This window comes from Tasmannia lanceolata, unplaced genomic scaffold (assembly GCF_043159265.1).
Source record: "Tasmannia lanceolata isolate RefF3 unplaced genomic scaffold, GAP_Taslan_0.1 ptg000002l, whole genome shotgun sequence".
Lineage (NCBI taxonomy): Eukaryota > Viridiplantae > Streptophyta > Magnoliopsida > Canellales > Winteraceae > Tasmannia > Tasmannia lanceolata.
The window spans coordinates 53124709-53148440 of record NW_027518679.1 but is presented as its reverse complement, the minus strand read 5'-3'; the positions used below and the strand labels follow the sequence as shown (position 1 = coordinate 53148440).

The 23732-nt window shown below is 39.8% G+C and overlaps 1 protein-coding gene across 1 annotated transcript in view; it reads left to right on the top strand.

The window, feature by feature from the left end:
- Positions 1 to 23732, top strand: part of GSL8 (glucan synthase-like 8) — a 111090-nt gene that overhangs the window by 22972 nt on the left and 64386 nt on the right. The window contains exons 9-12 of the mRNA XM_077380809.1: positions 26 to 143; positions 1083 to 1214; positions 20712 to 20788; positions 20880 to 20958. Coding sequence (XP_077236924.1) covers positions 26 to 143; positions 1083 to 1214; positions 20712 to 20788; positions 20880 to 20958 — 406 coding nt within the window. The remainder of the gene's footprint in view (positions 1 to 25; positions 144 to 1082; positions 1215 to 20711; positions 20789 to 20879; positions 20959 to 23732) is intronic.

Below are 23732 nucleotides of genomic sequence, written 5' to 3'. Positions count from 1 at the left end.
AAATCTCAATTGCTTACCTTTTCAGCATGGAAGCAATCAACCGAGACAGGAAGCTTTTTTTGGTTTCTTTGTACTTTCTCATTTGGGGTGAAGCTGCCAATGTTCGTTTTCTTCCTGAATGCATTTGCTATATATTCCACCATGTGAGTATTTCATAGTATTGGTTGTAGACAATTTTGCTCCTTACATGTTCCAGATCTGCAGATAGAAGTATATTTATTTTAGCATCAACATATAATTTTGGTTTCAATCTTTCCTATTTCATGTTCATTAAATGGGAGACTTTCTTAGAATTTAGTATTTGGCTGATATGAGTTGGTTACATAAAATATGATATTCTGTTGCTACACTGTATTTTCTTTCAGTTTTACGTTATCATTCTTCATAATTATGCAAGTCCACTTTCCATTAAAAAATGACAGTTCACTTTCCATATTTTATGATGCTAATTCTTCTCTCATTTTTTTGTTTATGAGATTTTTATCCTTATCATGCTTGTACATCTGATGCATTCATACACATGCATGGATATTCATATCACTGTTTAAAAAACTCAGAGCCAATCCGTCACTTTTGGCCCTACCCAGTTCATCAAAAACTCCCTTCATTTGCCCCGGTCAATGAAAATCTGACCGAGTCGGTTCAGTCATTGATTTACCCTGATCGACTCGGTTTACCTTGACTGACTTCTAGTTCGAGAGCATTTAAAAAAAAAAAAAAAAAGTTCTAGTTCGAGTACCAGTTTTTTGACATTGTTGCATATATCTATATTTATGTACACATTCATACACGGGCATATATGTATGTGCATCACATATGCATATCATTTCACTGTTTAAAAAACTTTGAGTGTCAATCATCACTTTTGGTCCTACCTAGTTCATAAAAACTCCCTTGATTTGACCTCGGCCATTGATTCACCCAGATCGACTCGGTTTACCTTGGCCGAGTTCTTGTTGGAGTACGAGTGTTTAGACATTGTTGCATATGTCTATATTTATGCACATTTGTTTTGTTTATGCTATTAGTGGACTCATCTCATAACCCATTTCCTTGTATTAAATATTATTTGTAATTTGCAGATGGCAAGGGAGTTGGACACCATTTTAGACCAGTCCGAAGCTAAACCAGCTGCAAGCTGTACAAATGAAGATGGTTCTTCTGTCTCTTATCTTCAGGAAATCATTTTGCCTATCTATGAGACATTGGAAGCGGTTAGTGCATCATCTATATTACCCATAGGGACTTGTCCTACTCCCGAAGGGGGTGGGGACATCCTACGTCATAAAAAAATAAAAAATAAAAAAAATCTATATTACCCATTTATATTGGTGTATTTTTAGAGTTCTTATGTTATTTGTTTTACTACGCTGCACACCAATGGCTTTGATACAAGTTGCAAATGCAAGGACCTGGTACTCTTGCACCGGTTATTGATTAGAAGAAAATTCCAGTAGGTAGCTTATGTTGGCGAACTGCACTGCACGGAAAGCTATTCATGCGACTCAAAAGCAAGGTTTTAGGTTTTGATTGCATTATGTGTTTCGATCGTGACGGAAATGGAAACATGTTGGTTTTGTATGGAAATTTTTTGTGGAAATCCTTAAAATCGCTGAAACATATGAAAACATATGCAAGTGATGAACATTGAAGATGAAGCTTCAGGAATTGCTAGAATAAGCATGACTGTACACCCAAAAAGCATCACACAAGTAAAATTACACCTTAATGGTTTAACATCGAACACGTAGTGACATGCACTGTCGTCGTATATGTCTGATAATTCAATACATACCACATTTTACACGTAATTCATATAAATATCTATACATAATATAATATGTACACCAGATTTCACATGCAATTCATATAAATATAATTATATAACAAATAGTGGTATAATATACCACTAATACACTTACAATTTTGATTTCTTAATGCATTTCGGAGGGGATGAAAATGGAAACATTTCGGTTGTTTTGTGTCGGTTTTGGTTGAAATTTAAAACCATGCTTGAAAGGACCATGTAATATATGGAGAGCAGGTCTCACATTCATTGTTTGTTATGGCAATTTGTAAATCTCGTGGCTGGGTTATTTTCGAGAATTTGGAGTTGAAGTGCCAACATTGAAGAATTTCACTTATTGATTGTGATCACTTCATTTGAAAATATCAAGTTTATGTGCCACTTTTTAGTTATGTGGGTAATCCCAGTAAATGTTCACATTGCATATATGTTTACGCAATTATGTGTACATGTTGACTGCTTTTGGACTGCTGGGCATTGGTAGTCTATTTTAAATCCCTGACACATTTTTTTTGTCTTATTTTTGGAAGTCTCTGCTGTTTTCTTTTGAAGTGTTGTTGGGATTTTCTTCATTTCTAGTAAAGTCTTCCTATTGATACCTCCCTTCCTTTGTCGAGTTGACTGTTGTTGTCACCTGGATCGTAAACAAAACCCTTCATATCCATTCCCCACCACATCAGGGGCTGAAGGCCTGATAGCTCCGGAAGCTGATCCATGGCCTGATTCTGGGTAATTTCGCCCTCTCTGGTGGAAGATGGATCTCCGTTGATCTCTATTTCTGGAAAGGAGGTAAAAACAAGAATGGATTCTCTAAAGGCATGTCTGGTGGGTAGAAGGAATGATTCGCCTGGATCCCTTCAGGACCTTTGGGAGTGGGCCAAAAAGTCCTAGAATTCTCCCACCCTCCCTTGCCCTTGTTTGCTCTCCAACGAAGAGATCCTTTTTGTTTTTGATTCCGAAGAGGTGGCCTTAAGGGTTCTGGATTTGGGAGTCGATAACTGGGGAGTGTTCCTATCGTCTCTTTCCCCTTGGTCCCCAGATTACACTCAGGGCTCTGAGACATTATGGGTTAGCTTTTTCGGTATTCCATTACATGTGTGGGCCTCATCGACGGTTGAAGCCCTGATAAAATTTTTTGGACAGGTGTTGGGAGTTAAAATAGAGGGTCTCCATAATCAGTGTATGTGCTTTGTATCAGCCAAAATATATGTCCCACGATGGAAGTTTTCTTCTTCTGTGAAGATTCATATTTCCAACCATTGTTACACAGTTGGAGTCTCCATTCAGGGTTCCAGAGGCCCCCTTTTGGCTCTTAGAGTTGGTCAGAGAGTACCTTCGTTGAATGCCCCATCGGTGAATAGGCTGCCGGTGCCCCCCGTGAGCTTCAGACCAGGCGGTCAATTGGCACACTGGACCTCCATTGTCAGGATTCAAATTTCAAATTTCCAAGGGTCAGATTTGGAAATTTGCGAGGCTCGCTTCCCAAGCCTGGTTTGAAAGGACATCTGCGTTTCAAATCAGGACCGCGAGAGCAGGGTCCTGGATTAGCTTGGAATAATAGATTGAGTAGTGAGCTATATCTGCCCAGGTTTAATCGAGATCCCGAAATTTTCGTCAGTCCTTAGAAGAGTGTGGGCCCTCATACGTGGCATGTTCGGTATAAGAGCAAGATTCTGGGGCTGTCCTTCTTCCTGACATTTGGATTTGTTTGATGATTCTGGCGTCTATCTTTTGTGTAGCTGTCAAAAAGAGGTTGTATATTGGGGTAAAAGTTTAAAAGGATATCTTGGAAGATTGAGTAGACTTGTCAGTCCTAGGAGTTTAAAAGTTGTCTTTTTTTCCTGAGGAAGTCAAAGGGCCTTATGGAATTTGCTTACGGGGGCTATATTAGTGTGTAGCTGCTGAAATGTAATGATGGAGGTGATTGGGAAGTGTAAAAGACATTTGTTTTTTCGGAGTTCGGTGGTGGCTCTTATGCTGAAGGATTGAAATATGGGGTTTATTTTACCATCAAAGAAAAGAACCAAGGACAAGTATCTCACTAAAAATGGATGCCCAAGACCGGGACTCATTTGATAATCCCTCCCCTTCTTACAAGAAGCACCCCTTGGAGGTGCTAGAAATTGAGGAGGTTTTATCAACTGTAAAAGCTATGGTCTACAATGAAAAATTGGCGTCTGTGTCCCTACCAACCCCAAGAGAAAAAGTCAATATATTTCTTAAAAGACAGTGGAAATCTTTTAAAGAGGTAGCCAATAGGAGGCCGGCTATATTCTTTGAAATTTCAGGTATGCGTAACGTCAAGGAATCCCACTCGCCATTACATAAACACCCCCTGCTCATCAAGCTCCTGGGAGATGAAAGGAAAGAGCGGTCCCTTCATTGGGAAGAAAAGAGGGTGGCGGGGATTGAGAGATTAGAGGCTTTGATTAGCCGGAAACGGGTTTCCAGCGTTGAGGATCGAAAGGAGGATGATTCCTGGACTACTTGGTTGAGTATCAAATAGAAAATGAAATTGAATATTCTTTTGGATCTTAGGAAGTGTGTTGAGTAGAAGGGAAGTTTTAATTTTTATATTTTTTTTGCCTTGCACAGTTGCATGGATTATTGGTGAAGAGTTTTTTGGGATTTACGTTTGATTGCATTATCTCTGTGGGGGATGCTATATATTTGGGTTACTACCTGGAGGAGGACTTGTGTTTAGGTTGGCCACATGAATCGTTGGGAATATATAGGGTAGATAGGTAATGCCATGATGGAATATAATCTCGCCTTGGTTTTGAATGGGTCCGGTTAAGTGTCCTTGTCTCGGTTTTGGGTATGCCCAGTTACCGGTATTTTGTAATGCAGGACGGGACCCCTGGTCTCTAATGCCTTTCTAATATCGATGAACATTGTCATCTTTCAAAAAAAAAAGATCAGAAAACTAAAAAGGAGGCACGACTCTTCGTAAATTACATCTGGGATTAATTTACTTCCAAACTGAGAGGACCGTCCCATGATTTGCTGTTCTCTGATCCTAATTTTTATTGTTCAAGGTTTCATGCCTTCCATTTTTATTTCTGTGATTGTAACAGTCATTGTCTTGCAAATGCTTGGAATTAGGGTCAGGAGTTGGCCTAATTTCTGATGTCATGACTCATGACTTGTGTTCCTGAAGGTGCAGGTGTGACCGTGTGAGTTGTGGCATTCAACTCTTCTGCGAGGCAAAGCATGATCCATGAGTTATGAGGTGTAAGCCCTGTGCACTTTTTTGATTTCTAAGACTAAAAATTCATAAAATATAGGAAACAGAGAAACTCTCATGGAGAAAATTGCAAAAAAGAGAAGCTAAAATATTCTAGAAATATTCATGCTTCATTTCTAGCACTAGACATCAATCAATTTATAATAATAAACTATAACCTCAAACATCCATAACAGCCAAAAAGATAAAAAATTCAAAAATATAGATTACAATTCATAACAAGCCAATAAATAACAGCTCAATGTTGTCCATAACAAAATAACACAAAAGAAATGAAAGAAATGATTTTTGCTAAAGAGAATGAGGATGGAGAGAACAACTTTGAGAAACATGGGGCTTTTACTTGCTGTTGCAATTTGTGCTAGTTCTTAAACTTCACACCCAACTGATATATTTTGATTAGGAAAGCTATTATTAAGTGATGAATTACTATTCATTGGAATCTGCAGCAAAATGGTAGCGAATTTCAGATGTGGTGTTCGGAAAAATTAAATGTAGCGTCATATGAATAGAGAAGCCAATGGGGGAGGCTGATAGATTAGCAAACCGACTGGCCTGTCCTATTGTGGTCATTTGAGTTTATATGCCTGAGTAGGCGGACTAAAGCAATCTTGTACTTCTTTTTTTGTTTTTCATCATTGTTACTGTTGCTTGTGCCATATTGTCTTGGTCAAGGTTGTCAAAACGAGAAGCGAAGCAGGAAGTGAGGGCCATCAGGAGGGGAAGAAACGAGAAGCGCAAGAAGCGGAAGAATAATGAAAATTACAAAAAAAAAAATAGTGAAAATTACAAATACATGAAAAAAATCTATTTTCAATGTTTCTCAAATCTAAAAACAAGTAATTGAACTTAATTATCCTGTTTATTAAAGCAATGGTTGTGCTTATTGAAGTTACATTAACATGTAAATTAAGTTAGGGAATATGGCCATATCAAGCGGGATTGTCCAAAGCGAGCTGAGCAGGCGGACAATGGTGCTACTAATATGGCAGTGGCGGTAACGGATGGGCAGGGTGAAGAGTTTGGAGACGTTCTCACAATCTACACAGGTAATCACACTTCTCTTCATGATGAATGACGCATTTTCCCTAGAACACATGTTCAGTTGCCGGGGAAAGCGAAGTTTCAATTTATGAAATAATCCTCGTTGAAGCCTTGTTAGTCGAGCTGGCACCCAAATCGTATGCTCACATTTTCCACCTAAATCAAGAGGATATAAGCAGAAAATGAATCCTAACAGTGCTATTCTTTGTTCTTGTATCTTTCTTCCGTGCCATCGCCCTTCCGTTCATCGTTCTTGAGAAGATGACCCTTGCGAGAGAACCCAGAGAAAGTAAAACTCTTTCGGCACGCTCCTCACGTATCTTCAGCACGCTCCTCTCCGTTCCTCACAGATCACTCGATTTCCAGCTTTTGACGAAGCAGGGTAAGCAAATCTCTCTCTCTCTCTCTCTGCGGCCATGGGTTCCAAAAGCCTCAATGATAACATGTTTTGTTTCATCCCTTCAATTTCTTCCTTCCATCAACTACTGAAGAAAAATCCGATGGCTAAGATGCTAGCCTCTGCCTCTTACTTTCATACCCTTCCACACCGATCCATGCTCTCTTGAAGAGCTCCTCCAGAGCCTTCATTTTTTACCCTTGTTACCCATCTTTTCCTGCAAAACCAAATCTCCTAGCAACAAAACAAAGAGAAACCAGCATCTTTTCCTGTGAAAACCAAATCACCCAGCAAGAAAACAAAGAGAAATCATCAACTTGGAAGAAAACGAGCTGTATAAACGAACTGAAAACCCTTTTTTCTGAGCAGAGATATAATAGGTGGGAGATTGAAATCAGTAATTTCTCTTTGTTGACCGAGCATCTCACCCCATATGCAGTTGATTTTGTTGACTGAGATGGAGATTCCCCTGGATTTTGCTGGATACAACCGATTTCTGCATTCTTGGTGATGTGTCAACCCTAACTGGACCCGACCCGAGCTCCAACCCAAAGTGCATCAACCCGAACCCGAACCCAAATGTAACCCTAACCCTCCATGTCCCGACCCTAACCTGAGGATTCCTGTAACCAGCTTGTTTGAAAAAGTAGCTAATGAGCAAAAACAGATGGAAAACCAGAGAGCAAAACCCGAACTCAACCCTAACCAACTTTGTACAAAAATCTGATTCGAACAATCCTAGAACGACTGATTTCACATTCACTACAACAAGTATTCTGTGCATTCATTTGAAGAAAGCAAACAACGATGGAAGTGGATATTCAGATTATAGAAAGAGAGGCAGAACTGAAAAAACTTGTGCATCCACCAAGAACTTGATGAACAGATTTATAACAAGATAGTGGACCAGCAGCCGCAGGAGAATCCTTCTCCACTGCAGATGCACGATCCAGATCTCCTCCATGCTGCCGCTCATTGGCCTCCTTGTCGGCCATCCCTAATGACAAGGTCCCAAGAGAGTAATGCATGAGCTGGCAGTAAAGGGGAAAAATATGAGAAACTGAGAAAAGGTTTTAGGCCTTTCAGAATATAGGATTTAGGTTAGCTGGTTAGGGTATGCGATAGGAAGTTGTAATGTAGAAAGGGTAAAAATGTCGAGGAGAAATATGAGCAGTGCTGTAGGGTTTTTCGAGATATAGGATTTAGGTTAGGTGGTTTCTTACGCGTTTTGGGGGATACGATAGGAATTAGTAATTCAATAAAAAAAATCTGTAAAAGTTGGGTTAGGTAATAAAAAGCGAGATAAAATCGGGTTTTGCCTCGGGTTGGGTTTCCCGAGACCTCAACCGGAAATTACTTCGGGTGAGCTTTTCGCAACTCGAACCCAACTCGGTCCGAGTGCCAACCCTACCTGAGAAAAAATCGGGTTGATCCTGACGGGTTCGGGTTGAGTCCGACCCGAGTTGCACCCCAATTATAGGGTGCATGATCAAACACGTATATGAAGAGAGTTAGGCCAGATTAAGAAGGCAAATTGTGAATACGATTAGAGCATTCATGATTCCACAATCATAACAGAACTTGAAAGTAAGGCTTAAGTGAAACAAATCTCATATCAGGACATAATTCAAACATGTTCAGGCATCATGAAGACAAACATTGTAACAATCACCTGACGAAGAGATCACTAAATGAATATAGATTCGAATGGCTACAGATCGCTAAGTGAGGATGATGAATAGATGTAGCAACTGGAAGGCCTGCTATGCTCATTGTTTTGACTATTTTCGGATTAAATATGTCCACGACAAAAACAAAGCTCGTAGAGAACATGTGGCATACAAAAACCAAGGAGCACGCATTTAATTGACATGCAACAAGTAACTCGTGCAACTCAACTGAAAAATCACTTAGAAAACATGAAATACAGAACATGAGAGAACTTTGTAACTTTTTTAATGGCCACTAATGTTCATGGTTGTCTAAAACACGGAGAGAAAGTGAAATAAAATAAAAGATTTCAATACAGACATTAAAAAAATAGAAAAGGAAGAAAAAAACTCAATCAATACATACCTATAACAAATGAAAAGTTAACTTAATCAATATTCGAAATATCAAAATTTAAAGAAAAAATAGTGAAAAGGGGAAAAATAAATTGAAAACTTTAAATACATGCCTCTTTGATTTCTTCTTCTTGTAATTAATCAATTAAAAAATTAACAATTGCTACAATTTTGATTTAGACAAATTTAGAAATTAAAAAAAAAACAAATGCTACAATGGAATATTTATAATTTAGACAAATTTAAAAATTAAAATAATACGATGGGGCAAAAAGGAAAGAAAAGAAACTCACATTCTTCCTCATCTTCTTCTATTTTCTTCTGTCTTGCTTCTTCCTTCTTTCATCATCATCATCATCATCATCATCATCATTTTCATCATCACCGTCACTTTCTTTCATCATCACGTCACCTTCTTTGTTTCATTTTTTTCTTCTTCCGGCCGTTGCTTGGCTGCACTCATATTTTAGAAGTAAAAATTAAAAATTACCTTTTCTTCTTCTTTCTTTCTTTAATATTTTCATCTTTCCTTCTTCTTAATTCCCCTCTTCCCGCATGCAGATTTAAAAAATAAAAGACAAAAGGAAAAATTTGCCTTCTTCTCCCCCTTCTTTCTTCTTCCGGTCTTATGCGGCTTCCCTACATGTAAGGAAAAAATAACAATAAAATTTTCGTTCTTCTCCGTTTATTTTTCTTCTTTCTTTGTTCAGCCATTGGTCGGTAGGTTCCAGATACTAAAAAAACCAAAAAGGAAAAATAACAATAAAACATTACGTTAACTTCTTTATTTTCTTGTTTTTTTTTTCTTCTTCCTCTTCTTTTTTCTACTTCAGCCTCGACTCTAAGAAGAGAGAAACAATCAATGTAAGTAGGAAAGATGAGAGAAAGAGAGGCGAAGAAACCAGTTCTGTATTATTTGACCCCTTTGCTAGACCCCTAAAATATAGCATTTACCCCTTATCTTCACTTCTATGATTAAATTCAACAGACTTGAACCTGTCTTCCCTAATCAGTCCTACCTCAGTTTAGCAGTGCTATGCATCATCTATCTCCTATGGCCACTCACTAGCAGTGTTTAAAAACGCGGACCCGACGTTGAACGCAGCCGAAGAAAATCCTTGTCAACTCGGCGCGGATGCGGCCAAAAACGCGGTTGGCGCGGTTGATGCGGTCAAATTAGATGAGTCTTCATTTAAAAAAATAACTAAAAAAATAGAAAAAGTATAGAAATAATATAGAGGTATTTTTAAAGGGAAATGTTAGCAGCACTACTGTATTTTGATGAGGGCACTCCTCACTTTATTAAAAGTACGGTATGGCCCGCACCATAGGATGATCCAAACCGTTCATTAGATGGGCCACAACATAAATAGCTTGTGCCTCAAAAATCATTTCCATAGGTTGATCCTAACCCTCCCATCTGAATTGTAGAGGGTTGATCCTAACCCTCTATAGATCGGAGGGTTAGGATCAACCTATGGAAATAATTTTTGGGGCACAACCTATTTAGGCTGTGGCCCATCTAATGGACGGTTTGGATCATCTTATGATGCGGGCCATACCGTACTTTTAATAAAGTGAGGAGTGCCCTCATCAAAATACAGTAGTGCTGATAACATTTCCCTTTTTAAAATGGAATTTGCTAGGCAATTTTGTAAAAAGCCATTCACAGGCTCACAGCCCACTTTTACAGCAGAGAACCACCTCAGATTCATTAAGGGCCCGTAATGAATAAGACAAAATATGCCACTAGATGGCTTTTTGCAAGATTGCCTAGTAGATCCCTTAAACAAATGTTATATTCTCCCTCCTATTTACCTGGGACAGCCCCTGTAGTCCAAAAAAGTAGTCATAAATACACTCGAAGGGGTTGCCACAAATAAACAAAGGGACACTTATGGCATTTCCCAAATATTTAGGGGTTGAAAAGGCATGATAGAACGGCTGTATTGGTTGGCAGGTGACAAGTGACAACACATTCAGCCTTCTTGTTTTTTTATTTTTACTGAAAACGAATCTTGTGATTGGAAAAAGTTTTTATTTTTACTCTAGTTGGCAGGTGACAAGTGACAAGACATTCTGCCCTATAGCTTTCAGTGGTCTACTACATTGAAAAAACAAATCTTGTTTTTTATTTTTTCCGAGTCATTCATTTTTTTTGGGTTCAACATGACTCGGACTCGGCCGAGTCTGTGACTCTATAACGCGGCTACCACCATTCCGCGTCGACTCGGCCGAGTCCTGAGCCGAGCCAACGAGTTTTAAAACACTGCATTCACCATAAAATCAGTCGAGGTGGTGGAGTTTTCTCCACGAATTGTTGCACTTGCCATAATGTCTTTGATGATTCTCTCCAACAAACATCTATCCGGTCGCCGCTCCACTATGACTTGCAATTTGCAAATGAATGCCCTCTGTGGAGAGTTGGGAGAAGAGATAAGAACGAAAAGGAAAAAAGAGAAAAATATGGGGGTTTCTTCTGCTTGTCGTATCACCGGATTTGGGCTACTAGTTATTGGTTGGGTTTTTGGCTATGTTGCATGGATTCTTTGCCCCCTCTGCCGAATCCGTGTCGACACGTTTCCGCATCTGAATCGGACATGGATTCACGTGGGACACACCCGGATTCTTGTCGTAGCCGTGTCCTGCATGAATCATGTTTTTTTCGAGCGAATCCGATTCATCGTTGTCTCTTTTGAAATGTGAATCCTTTATATTTTCCCTTTAAACGTATTTTCTTATTAACTTTTTTTTTATAGGAAAGTACAACCGTACTCTTTTAATAAAAACCCTAGCGCCTCGACCCTCGAACATCGACCCCCTTCCTCCTTAAACTCTCTTAATACAAAACCCGCCCAACCCTTTACCCTCAAAAATTTCATGAATATATATATATATATATATATATATATTAAATTTTGAAAATTTTATTTTATTTAAAAATTACCGAATCTGAATCCTACTTTTGGGGATTTGCCGAATCCGAGTTCTTGAATCCGGGTCGGATCCCGACACGCGAATCCGAATCCATGTAACACTGGTTTTTGGACAACGTCGCTGGGGTGGGGCAACATGTTCCACACAACCCTGGCTTGCGCTGATGGCTGGCTGGCTTGCAGTTGCCGTCGAACAAAAAAAGAAACAAATAAATAGTGACTTTTCGGCTCTGCGGTTGCACTGTCATATCAGGCCTCCGACGATTGGTAGGAGGGCTAGATATTGCGTCACCTAGACGTGGTGGCCAGTCATACACCAACTCTAGCTAGCGTGCGATGTGCTACGCACAAAAATAAATAATGGGTTTCTTAAATTATTTGGCCGTTGAATTTCTTTCAATTTATGGGCTAATGGAGGTTGGACTGTTGAATGTTAGATGCCACTCGAATTGTGCTACTGTGCTACCGCACCTGCTGAGGGAAAATATGGGGCGAAGGCTTAGCTTAGGTTTTGGTCAAGGGAGAGGAGGGGTCTTTTTTATTCTTGTGGATATTTCATTCATTTAATTTGAATCACATTCCTATAAATTATTGACGCTTGTTTTAAATGAATACTTGTTCTAAATTGACACTTGTTTTCATGTCCAACACATTTTTGTGCAACGGCTAACAGTTGCTGCACTTGCATTTTTTTCAATGCCATTTGCTGCACATGTTTCATATTACAAACCGCATGCCACCCCATATATGAAAGGGCTATTTTGAGCATCTTGAGAATTGTAAAAGCTTTAAAAGTAAATTTGAGAAGTTTTAAAGTAGTTATTTGAGTGCCATTATAAAAAAAGGAAGTGTAGATGATGAATTCCATATATATATATATATATATAGAGATAGTTTTTATATGATGCCCGACTGTCAAAATTACAAGGGCAGGGGTGTCAAAACCCTGCCCCTTGATTTTTTATCTAAGTGGGAAGTAAAAAAAGGTGGTTTGACCAAGATAAAAAATGGGAGGGTGGCAAACCCTGCCCTTGTAATTTTGACGGTCGGCCACCATATAAATTCTCATATATATATATATATATATATATATATAGCAGAAGAGAAAATGAGAGAATTATTTGAATTTCTCCTAAAATTCTATGAGAATTACACATCACCTTTTTTGACTTTTTTAACAAAGGCACCCATTCAACCCACATATTTTCAATCCTACCCCCTCCTTTATGCTTTTTAACAAAGGCACCCATTAAAGCCACATAATTTCAATCCTACCCCCCTCCGTTTTGCTTTTGTAATAAAAAAAGGTGGACAAAGTCAACATAGTGACGTTTTTTCTTTGCAAAATTACGGATTGGGTACATATGTTACCTAATACTACGGATTTTTGTGAACATATTACATAATACTACGGATTCAGGACATCTTTCAAAATATTGACGAATTCCGGGCACCTTAAGAGGAACAACATATTATGGAAACCTCTATAGATTGGAGGGCTAGGATCAGCCTATGGAAATGATTTTACGGGCACAACCTATTTCTGTTGTGTTCCATCACATGGACGGTTTGGATCAACCTATGTTGTGGTCCGTACAGTTCTTTGTCGGCCCGTGCATCGCACGGGGTTATTTACTAGTATATATATATATAATCGCCCAAAGAGCTTCTGCTGGTCGCTCTTTTGCAAAGCTTCTTTTCATCCCCCTTCCCTTTTGCACAACCTCTTCTGTGATAGAGTCCAGTCGCGAGAGTCTAAACTTTGTTGCACTGGTCCGAGTTCGGCTGCCTTCTACTTAGTAGGTATGATGGGTGAACCGCGCCCCTATTAGACGGAGCTTCGTTGGCTGGAATAAAAGCATAATAAGCTGCTCTCATCCCTAAGACTTGCTTGCTCTGTATGGAGTGCCCCGTGGTTCCTCGAGTGCCAGCCGCAGAGAGGAATGCCATCAACTAGGGCGCTATTGGCTACTAACCGCTCACTCTCCGTCATCCGGGCCGCCCCACTTAGAATGAGAGACAAGAGAAAAACACCCTGATTTTCACCAATAGAGTTGAGAATGTGTAAGACTCTAGTCATCTCCCTATGATGTTCCGCCTGAGCAACTTGCTCCTTTGGAAATCCCCTTTTTGTTTTTAAACTATTGAGATAAGAGAACCACCTGAAATACTATCTTCAAGACTCTTCGGAACCGAAGGGATACCACTCTTCAGAGCAACCACGGGACCCATGCTTTCCTTCCTGACCTAAGAGAAGGCTTAAATCGGCAAACAAAGTGACTCTGAATAGCGGTTTTGCGACTAGAACCAACTTATACAAGGAGAAGAGCGATAGATAGAACTTCACAGATCAAAGTAATCATTCCTCCTGTATATAGCTAATCTATTCGAAGAAGGAATGATGCGAGGCACCCCCCACCTCGTGAGGGAGACTGAGACTGAGAGCTTACAATGCTTGTCAAACGCTTCAGCGTAATAGCACTGAAGCGCAAACGCGCACGCCTTTAGGTACATACCAAGATGTAACCATGTAGACCTCCGTATCAGGCGAACCATTTGTCTTGCAAACAGGTAGGTCCCAACACAAATTTCTTGAGTAAAACAACAATTCTTCATTGCCTTCGAAAGAAGACCAATTAGCAGCCGAGGCATCGAGTTCCTATGAATTAGAGTATCAACAGTAGCTTCCCCAAGGTTATTAGCCAAGCTTTTAAACCTATTCTCAATTGCAGGGACAAGTGTAATCACATTTGTCACCATTGGTGGACGAAATGATGTGTAGAAAGCTGTAAGGCGTATCCAACAGAATAGCGTTTCACAGAATGGGAATGGAATTGCGCATGAATAGCTTTTCATCAAATCAAATAATGGAAAAGAAGTGTATCGATCGAAGAATTGCGTAAAAAAAAAACAGAGAGAAACCACTAGTTCCAGCTGTAAAGAAAGTTCAAGTTCCGTAAGGAAAGTCGTTCGGTCAAGCTTTTCATCGTTTTTATCGTCTTTCATTCCCTTATCTTCTGAAGAAGGGTTCGCTCCTCCCGTTCTTGGGTAAGCAGTCTCACTCCTCTCCTGATAGTCGAGCGATTTCACTCGTTACCTCAGCCCTTCGCTTAGTTGCAAGGTCAGATTCCGAATCTCAGTTTGCATCGGCAGGGCCTCGCAAGGATCTGCATATCTTGGAACATCGACTTGAGAGCCTTCGGAACTGGACTCAACAGCTTCGCCTTTCCGTGTGTCACGCGGAAGCCCCAGAAAAAGGTTTTCCTCAAATGGGTGATCAAAAGATCGAATCATTATGCGTATCTTGGTGGTCGTGACTTTTGCTAGCCGATAGCGACGTTGAGCTTGCTTGATGGGACGGACGCCATGTTTGACAGCCAAGTTGTGCGATCTTTGGATGGTCACTCCTAGTTTGAGTCGTCGAAGGCAAGACGAGTGAATAGGGGCTTTGAAGCCAGCTGGAAAACGTAAGCGCCTAGTGTGCCTGACTAATAGGGGCTTTGAAGCCGTTGCTTGCTTAAAAAATGCATATAAGCTAGTGCCATAAACGTAAGGGCGTTTAGGGGCCTTATATATATATATATATATATATATACACACACACACACACACACATATAGGGGGCGCGGTTCATGAGCTAGAGCTCAGCCTGCGCTAGAGGTTACAATACCCCATCTACCGTAGGTGTTTGACTCATCCAACCCATTCATTTTATAGCACCTCACATAGATAGGATGTTCCTAAGAAACCATCTCCATACCATAATCCTAACCATCCGATTTATAGGAGCGTAATTTCTAGCCATCCATTTTAAACCTCCACAAATCATAACCCTTATTATAAACCATAACTATAACCTATAAAACTAATGGTTGGGTGACTCAACCAACTACGTGAGATATGGTTTGTGAGCTCTTGCTCACAAATATCCCCTATATATACAAGAGGAAAGTGTTTCTAGTTGGCCGACTAGAGATCATTCTCTAGACCGCCTACCAAAAACACATGGGTCCCACATTTTTTGGGTGATGCAAAGCATTCATTTGATGGGCCCTGACATAGAGACGGTGTCCACAAAAAATTAGCTACATAGGATCATCCCAACCCTATGATTTGTGGAGGTTAAAATGGACGGCTATAAACCGCCACAAATCTGTCCATTTTTTAACTCCACAAATCGAAGGATTAAGATGATCCTATGAAGATGATTTTTTGTGGACACTCTATCTATGATGAGGCCTATCAAATGAATGCTTTAGATCACCACAAAAAATGTGGGACCCATGTGTTTTTGGTCGGCGGACTAGAGAATGATCTCTAGTCGGCCGACTAGAAACACTTTCCTCTCTCTCTCTCTCTCTCTATATATATATATATATATATATATATGAGGAAAAGGATTGTGAGCTTGAGCGTTGGAACCTTATGGTGAGCTTGAGCTCTCAAACCAATGAGGCCCACATTCTTAGGATGATCCAAAGCATTCACTAGAAAGGGCCTTACATAGATAGGGTGTGTACAAAAAATCAGCTCCATAGGATCATCCTAACCCATCCATTTGTGGAGGTCAAAATGGACAGACCACAAATCTGCCCATTTTTGCCCTCCACTTTTGGAGGGGTTAGGATGATTCAATGGAGCTGATTTTTGGTACACACCCTATCTATGATAGGGCCTTGCAAATGAATGGTTTGAATCCTCACAGAAATTGTGGGACCCATGTGATTGGTGCACTCAAGCGCACCATTTCCTATTAGAGCTTGAGCGCACGAACATATTCCTCTATATATATATATATATATATATATATACTAGTAAAAAAACCCCGTGCGATGCACGGGCAGACAAAGAACTGTACAGACCACATCATAGGTCGATCGAAACCGTCCATGTGAGATCAATACGTTGTGCCCGTAAAATCATTTCCATAGGCTGGTCCTAGCCCTCAAATCTATAGAGGTTTCCATAATCTGTTGTTCCTCTTCAGGTGCCCAGAATTCGTAAATATGTTTAAAGGTGTCCGGAATTCATAATATCCTCAAAAAATTCTTAAAGATTTCGTAGTTGTCATATATCAATACTTCATCTTTGTAGTTTTTTCCGTAATTGTCATACAGGTACCCGTTTCGGTACTTTTTTTCGTAATTTTGTGACTTTCAAGCACTCTTTCCGTAATTTTCCTCCAAGTACGTACGGATTATTATTGTCTTTGTCCACTTTTTTTATTCAAAAAACATATACGAGGGGGGTAGGATTGAAATTATGTGGCTTTAATGGGTGCCTTTGTTAAAAAGCATAAAGGAGGGGGTAGGATTGAAAATATGTGGGTTGAATGGGTGCCTTTGTTAAAAAAAGTAAAAAAAAGTGATGTGTAATTCTCTTAGAATTTTGGGAGAAATTCAAATAATTCTCTCCTTTTCTCTTCTGCCATATATTTGCTATATAGTAGCAAAAAACCCCGTACGATGCACGGGCCGACAAAGAATTGTACAGACCACATCATAGGTTGATCTAAATCGTCCATGTGATGGAACACAACATAAATAGGTTGTGCCCGTAAAATAATTTCCATAGGCTGATCCTAGCCCTCCAATCTATAGAGGTTTCCATAATTGTTGTTCCTCTTAAGGTGCCCAGAATTCGTCAATATTTTTACAGGTGTTCTGCATTCGTAATATTAAACTTTCCGTAATTTGACCCCCACATAGTGAAGAAGGAAAAGTAGTTTTTTCGTCATTGTTAGGGGTGCATTTTGGGTCTCAACCCGACCCAACCCGAGGAACCCATATTTTCCAACCCAACCCGACCCAACCCGATTTCCAATTCGGGTTGGGTTGGGTCGGGTTGACCCGATTTGATATGGTACCAATTGTTGACCACCTCAACTCAAGCCGGGTTGTTTTGGATTTTGAGAACCAATAGTGAATCACCAATAATAAGTTTTTAACTCACAATCGGTTCGGTTCTCAAAATCCTAACCAAACAGGGACTAACAATTAACAAAGGGAAATGTTATCCGCACTACTATATTTTGATGATCACACTCCTCACTTTATTAAAGTACGGTATGGCCCGCACCATAGGATTATCCAAACTGTCCATTGTGGACTGTGGAGACTATTTTAATGTTGAAAAAGAAAAACACATATACAAAACTTCTTCAGATGGAACCCAAATTCAGGTTTCGGGTCGGGTCGGGTTGCCCGACAGCCCAACCCGACCCGATTTCCAATTCGGGTTGATTTTTACCAACCCAACCCAACCCGATTTGTGAAAAAGCTTAACTCGACTCAACCCAAATTCTGGTTGAACCCGTCGGGTTCGGGTTGAACCCGACCCGCGTGGGAACATCCAAGTAACAACAATGGTTTCAAATTATATATAGTACTAATGTCCTCACTACTATATTTTATAATGGCACTACTCACCGTATTTTGATGATCGCACTCCTCACTTTATTAAAATGTACGGTATGACCCGTACCATAGGATGATCCAAACCGTCCATTAGATGGGCCACTGCCTACATAGGTTGTGCCGCAAAAATAATTTTAATCTGTTGATCCGAACCCTCCGATCTATAGAGGGTTATAGGTTGCTCCAAACCGTCCATGAGATGGAACACAACATCAATCGGTTGTGCCCGTAAAATCATTTCCATAGGTTGATCCTCGCCCTCCAATCGATATAAGCTTGATCCTAGCCCTCCAATCGATAGAGGTTTCCATAATTGTTGTTCCTCTTCAGGTGCCCGGAATCGAATCCGTCAATATTTTTCAAGTCTCCTGCATGAGTAATATAAAGTAGTTCTTTCGTCATTGTCATATGTCTTTACCTCTTCTCGGTAGTTTTTTTCCGTAATTGTCATAGACAGGTACCTTGTGTCGGTACTTTTCTTATGTAGATTACAATTTTACCCTCAAATAATTTCTCATAAAGATAGATGTTAGATATCAGCAAAGGGGTTAATGGTAAAAGAGTAATGCTGACATGTAAATCTCAGATAAAAATAAAAGAAATTCCTTTTTTCTCTAGCTATATAGTATATATATATATATATATATATATATATATATATATTTTGATCAAGTAGATATATATATAGTAAAAAACCCCGTGCGATGCACGGGCCGACAAAGAACTGTACGGATCACATCATAGGTTGATCCAACCCGTCCATGTGATGGAACCCAAATTCAGGTTTCGGGTTGCCCGATAGCCCAACCCGACCCGACCCGATTTCCAATTCGGGTTGATTTTTCCCAACCCAACCCAACCCGATTTGCGAAAAAGCTTAACCTGACCCAACCCAAATTCGGGTTGAACCCGTCGGGTTCGGGTTGAACCCGACCTGCGCGGGAACATCTAAGTAACAACGATGGTTTCAAATTATATATAGTGCTAATGTCCTCACTACCTTATTTTATAATGGCACTACTCATCGTATTTTGATGATCGCAATCCTCACTTTAATAAAATGTACGGTATGGCCCGTACCATAGGATGATCCAAACCGTCCATTAGATGGGCCACTGCCTACATAGGTTGTGCCCCAAAAATAATTTTAATCGGTTGATCCGAACCCTCCGATATATAGAGGGTTATAGGTTGCTCCAAACCGTCCATGTGATGGAACACAACATCAATCGGTTGTGCCTGTAAAATCATTTCTGTAGGTTGATCCTAGCCCTCCAAAGGTCCAATCGATATAGGCTGATAATAGCCCTCCAATCGATAGAGGTTTCCATAATTGTTGTTCCTCTTCAGGTGCCCGGAATCCGTCAATATTTTGCAAGTGTCATGCATGCGTAATATAAAGTAGTTCTTTCGTCATTGTCATATGTCTTTACCTCTTCTTGGTAGTTTTTTCCCGTAATTGTCATAGACAAATACCCTGTGTCGGTACTTTTCGTATGTAGATTACGATTTTACCCTCAAATAATTTCTCATAGAGATAGATGTTAGATATGTGGGGAGGGCAAAAAACGGTAAAAATCATCTACACTGACGTGTTAAATGGACAATAATTCTCCAATTTCTCTTCTGCTATATATATATATATATATATATATATATATATATATATATATATATATGAGAAAACGGTTTCTACACAGAAGTGTAGATAAGTCATCGACACACTACCTTAAAATACAGTGGGGGCCCACATTGTTTGGGTGATCCAAAGCATACATTTGATGGGCTCTCACAAAGATAGGTGTCCACAACAAATCAGCTCCATAGGATCATCCTAACCCTTCGAACCGTGGAGGCAAAAAATGGACAGATTTGTGAAGGTTTATACACGTCCATTTTACCTCCACAAATCGTAGGGTTGGGATGATCCTTTGGAGCTGATTTTTTGTGGACACCCTATCTATGTGAGGGCCAATCAAATGAATGGTTTGGATCACCCAAACAATATGCCCTCTACTGTGATAACTTATCTACACTTGTGTGTAGAAACCATTTTCTCTCTCTCTCTCTCTCTCTCTCTCTCTATATATATATATATATATATATATATATATATATATATATATATATATATATATATATGAGAAAAGAGTTCCTACTCCCTAGCTTAAAATACAGTGGAGGCCACTTTGTCTGGGTGATGCAAACCATTCATTTGATGGACCGTCACATAGATCGGGTGTGCCCAAAAAATCAGCCCCATAGGATCATCCCAACACTACGATTTGTGGAGGTAAAAATGGACGTGTATAAACCTCCAATCCATTTTTTGCCTCCACAGTTCGAAGGGTTGGGATGATCCTATGGAGCTGATTTTTTGGGCATACCCTATCTATTTGAGGGCCCATCAGATGAATGGTTTGGATCACCCACACAATGTGCCCCCCACTGTATTTTATGCTAGGGAGTAGATAAGTAATCTACTCTAGGGAGTAGGAACTCTTTTCTCATATATATATGTGTGTGTGTGTGTGTGTGTTTCTTTGTTTGTTTAATATCACACGTTGAATACAATTTTGGCAAAGCTATATGTAAGGCATGCCAACTCATGAAGCAGAAGGTAACTTTAGAGTACATATTAATAGTCATCAGAATGAACTATATGAGATTGTGCCCCTACACCAATTACTTATTGATCCTAGTAAATTATTTGTTGAGTGCCACTCTTTAATGTCTTTCTGACTTTTCTCTTGTTCATTTTTGTAACTTTTGTGTCCATCCGTCTGTTATATTTGCAGGAGGCTGCTAGAAATAAGAATGGGAAAGCTGCACACTCGGCATGGAGGAATTATGATGACTTCAATGAATATTTTTGGTTTGGCTTTTTCTTTCTTAACAATCCTTTGTTTATTCACCATAATTTTGTGTGTGATTGATTTGCCTTTTCATACCTAATGTATTTCTAGGTCACCTACTTGCTTTGAGTTGAACTGGCCGATGAGAAGAGATTCTTCATTTCTATTTACACCAAAGAAGCGGAAGCGGGTTAGTGCATAGATTGTTTGGTTTAAGCTCCATGATATTCAAGTTACATTATAGTTGCTCATTTGATATATGGGCTTCTACCTTTTTACATTATTACAAACCACTTACTGTGATGCCTTTAACTAGGGTATCTGGGATGAAAACTTTTGGTTAAGCATCTATTTCTTTCATTAACTTTTTAGTCTCAAGAACTGCTTAGTTTCTGAAGTGATATTGTCCATAATGGTTTTGAACTCTTGATTCCAAATTTAAGGTTTTTATTCTTAATCATGTATTTTTGAGTAAATAACTTTAGTCCAGAGCTTCATTAAAAAAAGAGTTATGTCCAGAGCTCATCCTAGTTTTTAAAGAGCCTCTACCACCATCTTGCTAGGAGAACATCATTTTGATGTCTTCTGTGTGCAGGGGTGTAAACGAGCCGAGCCGAGCTTGGCCTAGCTCGGCTCGGCTCGGCTCGGCCAGGCTCGTGAGCCTCACCGAGCTTGGGCTATATTAAGGGCAATGATATATTCACACCCATCATCTTCCTTGGACAGCCCTATCTAGTGTAATTTGACTACTCTTTTTACACCATGGGGGTGGTCCAAGTAACAAATGGGGTTCCAAAAAAGAAGTGACATATTTTGCCTCCCCCTTTCACTCCCTGGACAACCCTTTTAGTGTATATATTAATATATAATATATATATATATATATATATATATTTAAATATATTAAATCCTTAACGAGCCGAACCTGACCTAGCTCGGACTAGGCCAGGCTCGGCTCGTTAAGGATTCGAGCCGAGCTCGAGCCAAGCTTTTACCGAGCCGAGATCGAGCGAGCTTCCGAGCCCGAGCCAAAATTAACACCCTTACTTCTGTGTTCCTATAGTTCAACCACCTGGCCTCCATGTCTTGGATGGCACAGCTACTTCAAGTTTATAATCTATCGTGTTTATGAAGACAAACCTACTTTTAGTTTATTAGCTGCACCTTTCTAATATTGGGATCATTGAGATTGGGCTTGTAGTTCAATTAGTTAAAGCTTTGTACCTCAAACATGGCGCCATAGGTTCAATCCTAGCTTACGTGTCAAAAAAATAAAAATAAATAATAACATAAAATAATAAGATCATAATTTCAAAGGAAGTTGTAACCGATGTTCTCTATCTTCTCTGCCACGGAACAAGGGATCCTGAACATAGATAGGAAATAGGTAGGGATATTAGAAAGTAAGGCTTTGAGGAGCTTCATTTTCTCTGGATAGAGGTATCTCCCTCTCCATCTTTCTATTTTTGAGTTGACCCTTTCTAGCAGAATGTCATAGGGTGAGCAATGGTCTCACTTGTTCCCTTTTATAGGCCTAAAGGAGGCTAAAACCATTTATGGATTAGAGAACATTCCATAATTTTATCACTGTGTATCTCTTCACAACATTCCATAATTTTATAACTGTGTAGAAGACTCCTGGCTGGCTTGGAAGTGTGTATATATATGTTGATATTGTCGTAGTTTCTTGAGTACTTTTGTATATTCTTTGTAGAGAAAAGAGTAGATTATTCTATTGACTCTTGTTCTATGATGGTCCTGAACCAATGGGTTATTGGCATCTGGGAGCCTATAATATAGGTGAACCCTCATTTGCAAATCATGTTGAACCTATGAATCCTTTGAATTTGAGACCTTCAATCCTCATAAGCCTTCCATGGTGCAATACAACTTTTTTTCCTAAGTTCCCTTGCCACTCTTATAGTCTTATGTGCTTCCTTTTGAGAGAGTCTAAGTGTCCCTGCCGTAGACACCAGGCTAGATCAATTGAGCTAGGTTGATTTGGGGTAACACCAGAGCTTTGCACGAGTGCCACACAGGTGTGAGGCTAAGGAATTGTAGGCCTGTGATAATTGCTATCACAATGAGGTTTGCTACGTCCATGAGTACTGGGGAGCTGCATTCGTAGGCGATGTAAGCACAATGACAACATTAGACGTCACTGCAGTGGTGAATGTTGGCAGCAAGGGAAATGTGCCTCCCAAGTTGCGGAAGGATAAATCCCAAGAGCAAGATCTGTCGATGAACTTGGTGCCACTGGAGCATTGCATGAGCACGTTAGAGCTTGTCTTGGCACATCTTGATATAAATGCGGACTTTATTCATGAAAAGATCCATGAGCTTGGAGAAGTCGATATGGATCTTGAGGGTGACATATGAAGCACATTCGACCTCTTTGAGGATGAGATGAGGAAGGCAGTGGTTGCATTCATGGGCATTGTCACAAGTGCTTTGACTGCACTTATGGAAGTTTTGGATCCTAAAACTAAAGAGATATGATGGCGCGCGCGGTGCCAAGTAGTTGGAGAACTTACTATGGCAACATTTCAAGGTTACTAAGCTTGAAGATACTGCGATCATGTTTCTTGCTAATGATGGCATGCTTTGATGTGGAACGTGTCACAATGATGTAGTGAAGGGCCTTTGCACCATTGAAATATGGGAATATCTCAAGGACTTGATTGGTCAGTTCCTTACTAAGAATGTAGAATACTTTACTCAAAAAACTGGTGCGCCTCAAGCACTCGTGGTTGATTCATGATTATGTGAAGCAATTCACGACAGTCATGCTTGATCATCTACACATGGCAGAGAATGAGACACTCTTCTTCACGAATGGACTGCAACCATGGCATGAGGAAGAACTCTTGCGGTGTGGAGTGCGTGAATTGGCTCCGACCTCGGTTACAACAGAGAGGACTATGGAATTCGTGAAGAGAGGGAGTCTTTCGAGCAGACCGAGAC